Here is a 14,398-nt window from a genome sequence, read left to right as displayed (position 1 = left end):
CCTTCACAAACGCGGAACCTCTCCTCCCTCCCTGCTCAGCCACCGGCCCGCAGCTCTGAGGCGCGGGCTCTGAGGCTTCTCTCCCCGGACCCTTCGCCCTTCCTTAAAGCAGTTCAGTTGGTCGCAGTAAAGGGACCAGGAGTTCTCGGCCTTCGGCTCGGCGGGGATGCAGCCGAGCCACAACCGGATCCTCGAAACGTCCAGGGCCAGCGCAGACGCGCTGCTGGTAACTGACCTCCCGCGCACCCGGGCCTCCACGCAGTCTCTCACTCAGAGGCCGAGGCGACTCCCTCCTCCGGACGGCGCTTCCATCCTCTCCGGCCCCATCCTCTCCAGAGCGCGCAGATGTGCTTCCCAGCACTAGTCCTGAGCGCGTGGCCCCGGGCGTAGACGCCTTTCTCGTGCTCCCTCCTCCGTACCGAGCGGAGAGAAACTTGAGCAGAGAAAAATCTGCAGAGCAATTTTCTGCTTCCCGAACTTGTTGCGCTCCTGTCCCGCAACTCTTCCATGTCCCACGGGCTACTGATATTTTGCAAGTGAGTGTTCCTCTGGTTGTGTGTGGAAGTGCTCATGCTCAGTGCATTTCAGGGAGTGCAGAGTTTTAGCAAGGTTAGAGCTAAGGACGAAAACAGTTAGCATGACTCTTGAGGCTGACGGGGCTTTGGGCACACACCTGTTTGGGATCATTAAGGTAGGGCCGGGGTCCGATTGGCCTGCACGTTACCCCTCTTTTTCCCGTGGGAGCCTATTCTCTTACTGGGCTTGCAGACACTTCAGATAATAAAGGGCTTTCCGGGCAAAACTGGGAGCGACCGTCCGCGCGTTTCCGGGAACCGTTGGTTACCAGGTCCTCCGGGTATCCCATCCCCCAATCTCCTATTTCTGGCCGAGATGAACTCGACTTTCCTTAACAGATTTCATCACCCAGACTCTGACTTTTTTCTGTTTTCAATCGTTTGACTAATGGTCTTTAGTCCCACCTACATGGAAAAGGTCCTAACAAATGGCATTTTTGTCACTCGGAAACGCTGGGCAGGGATCTATTGATATTTGGAACTTGAAATTGTGTTAACAAATTGTGTGACCACACTACACACTCAGTACACTTATCAAATATAGCAACTGTGCCCGAGGCGACCTCTGCTTCCGATCTTCCTTTGATTTCTGGTTGCGTCTGTAGGTAAGTGAGCCCAGGGAAGGATGGGTGGAAACGTCACCCGTGAGTTCCAGTGATAAATAAGTCTTTTAGACCACAGTGGTGTGAGCTGGGTTACATTTAATCTTCTTGCTTACCTATTTCCCCAATAAGGTGATGAATCCTAAAAATCCTTCTTGGTCTGAGTTGTATGATTCTATGAATGCAGCAGTAAGATTTTTTCTTTTTCTTTCTTTTTGGAAACAATAGACTTACTGAGAAAACATTGTTTGAGGTAAAGATAAGTGCCAGAGATAAGTGCTTTACCCCATTGCATCACTTGCAGGCAAAACTATTTCTTTAAAACATCAGTGTTGTACAATATAGCCTTTTCCAAAGTGTTTAGTAATCAATGAGCTTGTGAGTCACAGATGGCCAGCTGTTTCCCTTTCACAGATCGAAAAGTTGAGGCTTGGTGATTGAAAGATTTACTCATGAAGTCCGGGGTGGATGGTAGCTAAAGGTGGATAAAAATATCTCTTCTGATTCCTGTTCACTTTTTTTCCCTCAAACTTTTATTTATTTTTCTGGTAACAATGCATCAGTTGATGTCTTTTTCCTCTATCACTTTAAAAGAATGCCACTTTTCTTTAGATTGTGTACATGTGGCTATTAAAAGCATATTCTGAACTACAATTCTCCTCTTCCTCTCTGTTCAGATAGACAATATCTGTTTTGGTTTTTTTTCCCACTAGTGGTGCTGGGGATACCCAGGGCATCCACCATGCTTTTTTATTGAGCCATGTCTCCAGTCAGACACTACCATTTTAATGCAGGAATTTACTTCAAATGCTTTACAGCAAAAGACTTGGTTAGGAAGAAGGGGAAAAAATGATTTGTCAATAAGAATGTACTGGTGACCTGAAATAGAAAGTAGATATTATTCAATAAGAAAATGGAGCCATGGGGGGGGAATCTCAAATTCTAATCCCAGGTAGAACAACTACTAATAGGATTTGGGAAGAATCTTTAAAGTGAATAGAAATTCTGGTGTGTGTGTGTGTGTGTGTGTGTGTGTGTGTGTGTGTGCGTGTGTGTGTGTGTGATGTTAATTAGATGGTGAACACAAACTTAAAAATTCCATGCATTTGCATTTCTTTTCTTTCTCCTGCCCTTAAGATGTCAGGGTTCATTCTGGGTCTATGAGAGCAGAGTGAGTGCATCTCCTGACCTCTGTCTTGAACAGCAGGTAAATGGGAGACACTATTAGCATAAGCACAGCTCTACCTCATTGGAGTCTCCAGGGAGCCTGGGTCTGATTCATTACCTGAGCATTAAATATGGGAAGATACTTCGTCCCCCTCACTCTGGTCCTCTCTTAATGGCTATTCCTAGGCAGAATGGATGGGAAGGAAAAAGCTAAGAACTGGAGTACCAGTCATGCTAACTGTGGTACAGTTTTCTCGTTTTAAAAAAGCCTCTGAAATCGGTGGTAAACAATCCAATAGCAAAGTTCTCCCAGTCCCTCCCCCCTTTTAATACAAGAGGTTAGTGAGGGTGACAGAGGATAGACACAATTTAGTCTCAATTTAATGTAACATGACAGTACTATTTGTTTTTTGGCCTTCAATACTGATCAAAGCTTCCATAAACTGAAAAGGTATTTTGTCTGAATTACAGAGGCTTTTGCCTCAACTCAGTGTCACTTGGTGGTGAAATTTGACAAAACTATGCTTATTATGATATATTATAGAAATACACACAGAGATCTGATTTTGAACACATAAAAACACCTTCAGATAGCCATGGTAGGCAAGTCATCCCACATCTAACCCCAAATATAACAAATTTATTTTTCCTTATTTGTTCCCAATGCTTTATTTCTGATGGACTTCACAGATTCTCAGAGAGGAACTCTTGGTAATATTTCTGTGCACATGACACAGAACATAAGGAATGGACAACACGCCACCTGGCACAGTATTAGCTGAGAGTGACACTAAGAAATGCTTGACCAAATCCATGACACTGCTTCAAGAGATGAGGACTTGCTCTTGCGGATGTATTTGATAATTAGAGAGATAAAAGATATGGAGAGCCAAAGCAAGCATGATGCTTTCTGATACTGAGATTGTGCAATAAATATATTTAGTTGAAGCAGTGACTCTTTAGTCTTCCTGAATTGAGATTAATATACATGCACAAATAATTTACTAATTGTAATATGTTTTATATATTTGTTTTTATTTTTGGCATCACATTTTAAAAAGGATGTTGACAAGCTAAAATTTATTCAGCACATAGGAGTCTGCATAGTTATGGCTGTGCCCATAACAAAGAACTCATAAGTAACAAAGAACTCTAAGCTTTTTAGATTAGAGGAGGAAAGCTTTGGAGAAGGGAGAAGAGTTTAAATATGGTAGTTGTATTTGATTCTTTTTTTGTTGTTTTTTTGGTACCGGGGATTGAACTTGGATCCTTATGCTTGCAAGGCAGGCCACTGAACCGCTGAGCTAAATCCCCAGCCCCGGTAGTTGCATTTGGATGGTTGCAAAGATATTAAGTATTTAGGCACATCTATTCTGCTATGCCACAGATGGTAGGGTGGTCCCAGGGAATCAGATTTTGGAACAACATTTGTGTACCTCCTATCCAACAATAGAACAGGTCAAGCCCACAAAACACTAAGCACCTGCACACTGGAAAAGTTGGGCTCAAGCTAGAAGGCAAAACCTAAAGGATTCTCTTTATGAGTATCTCCACAAGTAGGAGTTTGGGCTAGATATCTTGTGTGCTGCTTCTTCTCCTTCTTTTCCTCCTCCATTTTTTCACTTCCCAGGCCCTATGCTCTGCACTTTTTGCCAGGCCCTTTGTACTGTATGCTTTTTCTTAACCATTATGACCCTAGTATTCTGTATTCTTTTTGTAAGGAAAGGAACTATAAGTTCTAAGGTATTAAAGTTATTTGTTTTTCACTAAGATTTCAGTCCATATACTTTAATTAAAAAAAAAAATATATATATATATATATCTCCATGACAGTTAGAAGAATGAAGAGAAATAAGAAAGAGAATAAGAACAGGTTTCTTTTATTTTTTATTTTATGTTTTGTACCAGGGATAAAACTCAGGCCCTTGAGCTTGCAAGGCAGGCTGCAGAACCACTGAGTCAAATCCTTGGCCCTAGGTTTCTTTATTCATTGAAGAATTTCCAGCATTTCAAATAAAACAAGGTGTTAACAGTTCCACTAAGTTTAGGAGAAAAATACAGTCAATTGTGAGTGTTTGAAGTGTCATTTGACAAAATCTGAGCCATTGATTTTATACGTGGAAGAAATCAAGCCCCAGATACAACCTGTGCTAATGCCACATAAATAGTGGCAGAATTAAGCCTAGAATTTTTTTTTTCAGTATTTGGGACCAAACCTAGGGGTACTGTATCAGTGAGCTATATCCCCAGCCATTTCATTTTTTATATTGAGATAAGGTCTGACCAAGTTGTCCGGGCTGGCCTGAAACTTAAAATCCCCTGCCTCAGTCTCCCAAATAGATAGGAATACAGAAGTGTGCCACCATGCCTGGGAATTTTAGTATATGTGCTGCCGAAGTGAGCACTGCCTGCGAATTTTAAATGTTAACCCCTTACAAGCAGCCCATGTTGTAATAAGTGATGGTGGTACTACTGTCATTGTAGCACATGGAGGACAACCTTTTCATAATAAGTTTGGAGGTAAAAGTTTTGAAAAATTATAGCTGCAAATTAGCAAAGTCTTTCCTCAACTTTTGGAAACATTTGTTTCTGATTAAAGGAATCTGAAATGTAAATGAGCTTTCTTGGGAGATGCTATTTTCATTCAAGTTAAGGTTGCATAGTACTTGCTGTGATGTTTCAGAAGATATTCCTGTAGGATGACCTAGATGGTTTTTAAGAGACTTCAAGTTTCTACACTTTAGTCTAAAGGATTTTTTTAAACCTAATTTCTCTTAATTATAGATGAAGCAACTGAGAGTCAGAAAGATTACTTGTCCTAAATCACACAGCCTATTAGTTTGGTGAATTGTGGAATTAATATGCCTGGAGGTCAAATATAATTCCAGTAAATATTTAGGAGTGAATTTTCAAAAGGTTCTCATGTTTTCTCCCCACTCTATTTTCTGGTTATAATCCCTGACCCCCTCTATTCTTTCCCTCTCAGATTTCCCAGTGTGTATACCAGATAACAATTTCTTCATGATTTCATTTGTAGTAATTCCATGAGCCTTCTTTAATTACTTTCTTTATAGCATTAGAAAACTACAGTTGGAATTGTCATCATAAGCCATTGGCTAGATGGCTTGACTTAGAGGTAAATCGTTACCTTAGTTTTGCCAATGATAACATCATTTCCCTTAGTTGGCACAAGAAAAAAAATGAGTAAAGTGACCAATAAATCATTTAAGAATGGTGATCAAATGTGGGAGAAGAGTTATGAAAGTGCCTACCATGAGGGTCTTGGGTGAAAAGAGCTAGAGGAAGATAATAAATTACAATACAGAACACATCAATGGTAAAGTTTTTTATATCAACTTCACAGCACTACAATTGTTACTACAATTGCACTACAATGGTTACCTCAAAGGTGAGTCTTTTGTCTCATATTATAAAGGGGTTGTCATGTCCCAAAGGAATTTTATTGCAGCACTCATGATTGAATTCAGGGCCTAGCACATGCTAAGCAAGCTCTTTACCACTGAGCTACATCCTTAGCCATTTTTAAGTAGTTTCAACTTGTTCTCTCATCTTTATTGTCCTACCTCTTGGGCTAAGCCTGGATTTGTAAGCCCTGAATGAAACAGGATTCAGCAGGTCTCATTAGGAAAGTTATCTTCTTCCCCTTACCTATGCCAGTCGCAACCTATCCCAGGATTCTGATAACGCATTTGGTGATAAATAATGCTGTATAGGGAGGAAAGTTAGAATTTGAATTCATAAAGACAATTGCCTATGGTTTCAGTCTTGAACCATCAAAGGAAATCCAGAATTTAGGCTTCTTTTGGAAGCCTTTAAGAACATTTTTTAGCTTTCAGAAAACATACTTTATAAGCCAGGTCTAGGGACACAGAATTGCAACTTCAAGCCCTGGGCAACTTAGCTATGTAGTGAGACCCTGTTTCAAAACAAAAATTGAAATAAAAAGGTCTGGGCATATAGCTCAGTACGAAGGCCTTGGGTTCAATCCCAAGTACTGCAGCAAAACATAATGCTATCAAAAAACAAAACAAAAAAATGCATATGCTTTATGAATAAATATTTGTGATTAAAAATAAGTAAAAGAAGTGTTTTAAAATATTGACTAATACAATCTCTGGTGATTACCTGAACATTCCTAGCATTCATTCTCTCTGTACCCTCAATGCTACCGTTAATGGAGTAGTTGAGTGCACTTGCCAATATCCCAGGCAAAGAATGGCTATCTAGTCTTTATTCCTCCTCATTGCTTGACTGGGAATGGGAAATATGCTGTGGCAAGCAATGGCACTGATGATAAAAGTATGGCTGCCTATCCTCAGTTTCAAGTGGGAGGAATTTACAAGCAAAAGGCAAACAAACAAACGAAAAACCCCTCAATACTCTATGCTTGTTCTGCTTTTCTTCCACTTAGTTTTTCTCCTTCAGTTCTTAAGTTCTCTATTTTAATTTTAAACATTTGCACTTCATTATTTACACACACATTGTTTAAAAAATCAAATAGGTCTATAAGGGTTTTTTTTTTTAAAAGAGAGCATCCCCGGTTCTTTTCTCCATTTATTCACTACACAGGCCATTTTGGTGGATAAGTTTTGGTGGATAATTTGGGATGCACCTCCACAATTCTATGTGGTCTCGCTGAATTGCTGCTTTTTGGTATTTTTGTTTTAGTAATTATCTAGTATTCATGATATAAGTAAAAAAATGAAAATTTTCTTTCTCCATACTTCTTCACCCTCTCCATCTGTTCTCTCAACATTGTAATTTCTACTAGGAACACACACACACACACACACACACACACACACACACAACCTCAGCTAAACTAGCTAATCAATTACTTTTCTGTAAGACTTTTAGTTTTCTTTGGAATGAATACTTATCTTATTTTGTCACCCTTAATTTATAATATACTTATATAATATCAAGTTCTCAGTTTTGGTCTGTATTCCACTCCTCAGATATTCACTAGTATTTTATATTTCCTGAACAAATTTCTCCTGAAGCCTTCTGATCTTTCCCACTCTGGATTCTATGTAAGTCATCTCTCTTCCCTATCCTAGGAATTCCCTTCATTTTATTTTACTCTTATGTTCTGCATCTTCTTCTTTCTTGGTTTATTCTGTCTTTTCTCTGTAGAAATAATATGATTTCCACTATATTTCTTGAGATTTGGTACCCATAAAGTGAATGTTTAAAATCATCTTTGTGACTGGTGCAACTACTGTGGAAATCAATATGGGGATAACTCAAACAACTAGGATTAGAGGTTCCATTTGGCCCAGCTATCCCTCTGCTGGGTATCTTTCCAAAAGAATTAAAAGACTCATACTATAGTGATATATGCACACCCATGTATATAGCAGCACAGTTTGTAATAGCTAAAACTTGGAAACAGCCCAGATGACCATCAATTGGAGACTGGATAAAAATGTGGTTTTTCTATAAAATGGAGTACTATTCAGCCATAAAGAAGGAGCAACTAGAGTCATTTGTAGGAAAATGGATGCATATTGAGGCTATACTCTCAAGTGAAATAAATAGAACACACATGTGTAAATACTGAATAATTTCTCTGGTGCAAAAAACTAAAAGTGTAAATAAGATCCAAATTGTATAACTGACAATGTGAAATAGGAAGAAAAGGGCTAAAGGTGTAGGGGAAGTGGAAAGGGTAGGGGAAAGGAAATGGGAATACAAAACATATGAGAAAAGGAAAAAATGGAAACAAAGTCTTTGTAAATAGGGGAGGTGGAGAGGGTGAAGGGAGGGCAGGGTTATTGGGAAAAAATGAGAACCAGGACCTGTCATGTAAAGGTACAAGGTCCCAGTGATGAATGTAACTGTACTGTGTACCTAAAAAGTACCAATAAACTCAATGAAAAAAAAAATCATCTTTTTGAAAAAAACTTTATTCCAACTTAGGGCTTAATTAACATTTTGGCTAAAGATAGAAAGGTTAGAAATTATTTTTATTACTTTTGAATAATTTTTTTTCAGAATTAGGACCCTGTGCTTGCCAGGCAGGGCACCACTGAACTAAATCCCCAGCCCCTACTTTTGAATAATTTTAAATGCCTCCCTCCATTGATTTTTTTAAAAAAAGTTCCAATTGTCACTGTGAAGTGTAAAGCTACTTTCATTCTTGATTTTTTGGTATCCTGTTTTATTCATTTATTTATCCTTACTGGAAACTGGTAGGATATTGTCTTTGTAGCCAATGTACTGACATTTTACAGTTATGTCCTTTGCTTTGAGTCTATTTTAAACTATTGTTCTGGATACTTAATAGGCCCTTTATTCTGAAAAGTCACCTTTATTTGGTTATAGGCAATTTTTCTTGAATTAGTTCTTTGATGATTTCTATCCTTTTTTCTTGTATTTATCTTTATAGAATGCCTATAATTTGGATTTTTATCTTCTAGATTTATTCTCTAATTTTTAAAATCTTTTCTCTCCTATTTTCTATTCCTTTGCTTTTTATTCTTATTTCTGGGAAAATTCCTCCATGTTATCTTCAAATGTTACTTTTTGCTTTTTAAATTTGTTACCATATTTCTAATTCCCAAGATGGTTTTCGGTCTCCTTCTCCTTTTGTATCTGTGTATTTGTGTGTGTGCATGTATGGAATTGTATTTTTCAATCAGGATCTCTAAGTGGCTCAGGCTGGGCTCAAACTTGCAGTCCTCCTGCCTCAGTCTCTCAGAGTGCTAAGATAACTCTTTTTTCCTCTTAAAGATATTCTGTATAACTCAGGTATTGGGAAATCCTGAAAAGCTGATAGGAAACGAAATACTGTGTGAGGCTGGGACTTACAGACTGAGTTTTATGTAAAATAACATGGCTTAATTCTTTAGAAAACCTCTGAGGTCAGGATGTTTAGGTCTTGTCTTTTAAAGGGCTGCTCAGATTCCCCAGAGAAGAATTTCCTAAACTCCTGCTTGCAGGATCAAATCCTAATGTTCTGGGAGCCACATGGAAGCAGACAAGAGGTTTCCGTATTTGGAGCACACGACTCTGCATTCCTCACAACAGCCAGCCAGCCCGCACTGTAAGAAATGCAGTTCTGCTCAGAGCAGAGGGTGGAACCATCTTTTCCTGGGCAGTGGAGGGGCAAGGCTTAGTTTCATGGAAATTGGTGAATGGACCTACATGTCCATCTGCTATCAAACAAACTCTCATGCAGTCTTCTTTTATTAGCCCCTCTGCTCTCCATTAACCTCTAGGTAATTGGTAAGTCAGACTGATTCTTGGCTTTCCATTTTGCTAATTTAGAACTTAGTATTTTTGGAGTCTGTCGGGGTTTTTTGTTTTGTTTTGTTTTGTTTTTTTAGCAACTCATTCCTCTGCTTTCAAGTTTTTACATTTTTATTAGTTGTTAGTCCTCCTGTTCTCCCTGCTCAGTCTTCCATATTTTTTACAGACGTCTCAGAGGTATTGATCTTGTATCTTGATATTTCTTTAATGCAACAAATCTGTTGAGATTCTGGAGAACTGCATTATCACTAGAACAGCTTAAAAGCAGGAAAATTGAAAAAAATACTTCACTGCTTGGTGACAGGGTAGCGACAGGAAGCAGGATCAGCTGAGCTCATACTGACTTTGATAGTTGTCTGAATGGCAAAAAGTAAGCTATAAAATTAAAATGGAAGATGAATTTGGCACTGAGAGAATATATTATGGAATCCAAGTATTTTCTGAAGAGATTTCCACTGGTTTTATTTGGTGTGTTCTCAACTGTTTTTCTCTTTGTAGAAGGAAGGAAACATAGAACAGCTATGCAATACCAAAGGCTGGCAAGTTACTGGGTTGAGAGGACTGGAAGGCAGAGTGAGTCCTTAAGAATCACTGTCTGTGCAATGTCTTGAGTAGCTCCATTGGCTTAGAATTTTAAGGTGAGGAAATTTATGTTATAGTTAGCCTTCTGTACTCGGGGGTTTTTCATCTGCAGATTCAACTGATGCTGGAAAATATTTGAAAAAAATTGCCTCTGTGCTGGATATGTACAGACTTTGTTTTCTTTTCATTATTCCCTAAACAATACTGCATATCAACTATCTGTCTAGCATTTACACTGTATTATGTATTAGAAATAACCTAGAGATGATTTAAAGTATGTGGGAGGATGTATGTGGGTTGTATGCAATTTATATACTATTTTGCATAAGGAATTTGAGCATCTGTGGATCTTATACCTGTGGAGGTTCCTGGAACCAATGCTCTTTGGATTTTGAAGAGTGGCTATACTTTGCTTTTCTTGCACCCAGGTTAATTTAAAGCCTAGCTACTTAACTGACTGAACAGAAGGGAGAAACAGGATAAACAGAGGAAGCAAGACAGACAGACACACATTCGTATCCCACCCCTCCCATACGTATACAGGCTCCTGAAGAGAATGATGCAAACAGAACAGGCAGAATTGGAAGGTGATCAATTAAGACATTAAGTGTTTTGTGACACATGGACGCATCTGTATTTTGCCCTGATAACAAGGCCATCAGCTCATTTTCAGAGGGCTGCTGCCTTCTTCAGCTCAATCCTCAGATCAAAGAAAAACTGTCTGCTTGCATTTTCCAATCAGAATGGGGATGCTAATTTATACTCCTTAATGTGTGATGGTAAGAGACCTCTTCAATTAACAGAATTCTATAGCCAGCAAAATAAAAGGTATACAAAGAGGTGCAGGCTGGAAGAGCCGAAATTCTCATTAAATCAAAAGGTCCAGTATTCATTACCTCGTGCATCTGGGGCTAAACACTAAATATAGGGATCATCAAAGGAGATTTAATGGGTTAAATTGAGAATATAATCTAATTAAAATATTAGACATGGCTAAATAGTTCTTTGATATTCACCTAAAGCTTTCATTAAAAATAGGTGCTTGAGGTTTGAACATAGGCGATTATCAATTTTAAGTAGAGACAACAAATTTAGGGACCTCATCTGCACTACTTCAAAGTGTCACCATTGTGTGGAAGCCGGGGAAATGGGAAAAGACCTCACTGCCAGGTGACAGAGCGAGGATATGAGGCGAGGCCAGTTGGGCTTCATGATTCTAATTTTGATGGATGTCTGAGTGCCAAAAACATAGTATAAGATTAAACTGGGAGAGGAATTTGGCACTGAAGAAAGAGTACATATGTGGCCCAACTTATTTAGCACAGACATTGCCACCACTGGTTTTATCTGGAGAATTCTCTACTTTCCTCTGTGTGGACAGTTCACCAAAGGGTGGCTGATTGTCCTTTCTGGGTTCAAAATTTCTGACAGTTGTTTCTTCTACTGCCAGATTTGCACCATAGGTATATCTGCTATTTCAACATCTACTGCAATTGTTGGGACCTCAGCAATAAAGTGTCATCTAAAAAATCAGGTTGGCAGCCCCAGTATCAGGACTGGTGTTTGTGAGCTGCCAATTCAGTGAAAGGGTGTTTGTAAACTCTTATCTGAAATTTCCAAGGCTTCACTAAATACATTTGCCTGGAATGCTCATATCATTGTAATCCTCTCAACCTGTTAGAGCTATTTAATAGCAGAAGACCATTTATCCAGCTTATTGAAAATTAATTACTTACATTACCCAGGTTTGTAAGGGGGAAATGAAAAAGCAATGGAGAGGCAGCAAGGGAGATAAACCCTGTCCACCAAATTCTCTTTTCCTCTCTTCATATTTTCCAAAGAGCCCTGGTATTGCTGGATAGAGAGAGTGGAAAAGTCTATTTATTTTGCATCTTATTGCATTTTGCAATGTATATTTTCATAACATTTGGGAAAGGCTCCAACTTTCCAGTTATTTTATTGAGCCAAAATTAAGTAACCAAGAAGAAAAATTAGAATATTCTCAGACTGATAAATAAATTAGGAAATGAGATGAATGGATGAATAGAAACTACCATCAAAAGGAGATATTTACTTAGGAAATTGAGATATTTTATGCTTTCTCAGTCCTATTTGAGAACAATGTGTGATTTTGCTTATTGAAGCTAGGGTGAAGAGAAACAAATACTGGGGTTAGTCTGGAGGCAGTGGGGCAAGGGAATAATGCTGAATATCAGATTTTTTTTGTTGTTTTGTTTTTTGTTTTTTGAGACAGGGCTTACTATGCAGTGAGACTGATCAGGAACTCTCTATGTAGCTCAGGCCGGTCTCGAACTCACAGTGATCCTTCTGCCTCGGCCTCCCAAGTGCTGGGATTACAGGTATGTGCCACCACGCCCGGCTTTGAATATCAGATGTTTCAGCTGCTCTGAGGCCCTACTTCAGTATATATTTTAAAAATAGAATAAATTTTTATTAGAATGGATATTTTACCTTTGTCTTATCTTTATAGTACACAAATATTAAGCCTGGCAAAATAATCAACCTGTAAGATAAGAATCTAGGGAGAGTGAGCTCTATAAGGTTAAACAAATCCACAGTAACTCAAAAATTTCACTGTGTGCTACAATTTTCAATCCTTCACTTACTGGTAAAACAAAGAGGCAAACGGAAGATTTGTACCTCTTTTTTTGGGGGGGTACTAGGGATCAAACTTAGGATCTTGCACTTGTGAGGCACAGTTGTATATCTTTTTGTCTCTCCATTTTTACCCATTGAAAATAAAGCTTATAAAAACAGCATTAGGGAGGAGAAGCCCTATAGTCATCCTATGAATACTTGAGATTGAATGAAATATGTATTATTCAACATTTATTCAGGTAAAAGTAATCTTTAAAATGGTATACTTAGGAGGGCAAGTTTTCTTTAAGAATTTTCTAGGCTTCAAATAGTTCTAATATACTGGTACTATTATATATGTTTTGAAGCACATCTTGGGAGAGAATTAGGTAAACTTGCCCTGATATTTGCAAGACTATCACCCAAATTCAACTCATCTTCTATGCTTTCCAATAAGTAATTAGAAAAGAATCCCCCCTGAGTTGATCTAGTCTGCTATTGTAGGTCATTTGCTAGCAACTCAAAGTTCTCAATTAGCTCCAGTGTTGTTATAATTACTGGATGTGTTTTCAAACAACTCCCAGTTAATAACTGTTGGGATGAAGAGTCATTTTCTCACTATAGACTACACGGTGCACGCTCATGCTTGCTGCAATGTTTTGACAATGATTCATTAACCAATAATAAGGCCCCAATTGGAACCATTAGGCATCAGTGCCTTTGCTAGGCTTACCTTTTATTTTGTTCCTCAGTATTGTCTTTTCTTGAGTTGGTTTCTGGATAACTCCCAAGAGGCTCCTTACTATACAAAACAATATCAAGAAAACAGCTGTCATTAAATTCAGCTACTTGCAAAAAAAAAGCTCCCTTTAAGAGGATGCTCTTGTTGGAAACTCAAGATGAAAAAACACTGCAGAAAGGAGGCTGTAATAAGAGTGAATAGATGGCTCAAAAGGCCTTTATATGTACCAGCTCACAGAGATTAGGCAGAACTATACTATGTCTTTCAATGGCATATATAACATCTGGTCAAATACAGGGCTTCCCTTATTACATCACTCAAGTATGAAGTTCCTTGTTTTTTGTTTTGTTTTTTTGTTGTTGTTGTGGTTGTCTGTATAGAAGAAATTTATATAGCATGTTCTAGTCTCAATAAAAGAGTTCCTTGTTTTTTTTCAGCTGGGTTGTTTCTATTTCTTGAGTATCTGAAACAGAAATGTCATAAAATTGACCTCTGATCCACCTACATTTATAAAAGATTAATATTGTCGCTATTAGCACATTTTAAAGAAAGAACAAAATGTATCTGTCATTTATTGTTTGTAGTCTCTCTCCTGTCCTAGGGTGGTGGTAGATTGGTGACATTCTGCTGAATATTACTATTGCGAGTGGACTTGGGGCTCATGGGCCATTTTAATCCATTCTTTGACTTCAACTAACTTTCAGCAAATAGGTTTTATTCTTTAGCCAAAGTCATTTTAGACATCACTTGGCACTGTACAAAGCATTCTGATGGCCAGGTGTGGTGGCACACGCCTTTAATCCCAGCCTTCGGGAGGCTGAGGCAGGAGGATCGCTGTGAGTTTGAGCAGCCTGGGC

General features: G+C 38.5%; 1 protein-coding gene across 1 annotated transcript in view; it reads left to right on the top strand.

Annotated features, from left to right (window-relative positions):
* Positions 1–234, top strand: part of Bsx (brain specific homeobox) — a 4,516-nt gene extending 4,282 nt beyond the window's left edge. Inside the window, exon 4 of the mRNA XM_010618081.1 lies at positions 40–234. Coding sequence (XP_010616383.1) covers positions 40–234 — 195 coding nt within the window. The remainder of the gene's footprint in view (positions 1–39) is intronic.
* Positions 235–14,398: the final 14,164 nt, after the last annotated feature.

The sequence above is a fragment of the Fukomys damarensis genome, unplaced genomic scaffold (genome assembly GCF_012274545.1).
Source record: "Fukomys damarensis isolate Sample0158 unplaced genomic scaffold, DMR_v1.0_HiC HiC_scaffold_16, whole genome shotgun sequence".
NCBI lineage: Eukaryota > Metazoa > Chordata > Mammalia > Rodentia > Bathyergidae > Fukomys > Fukomys damarensis.
This window is presented reverse-complemented; position numbering and strand designations above follow the sequence as displayed.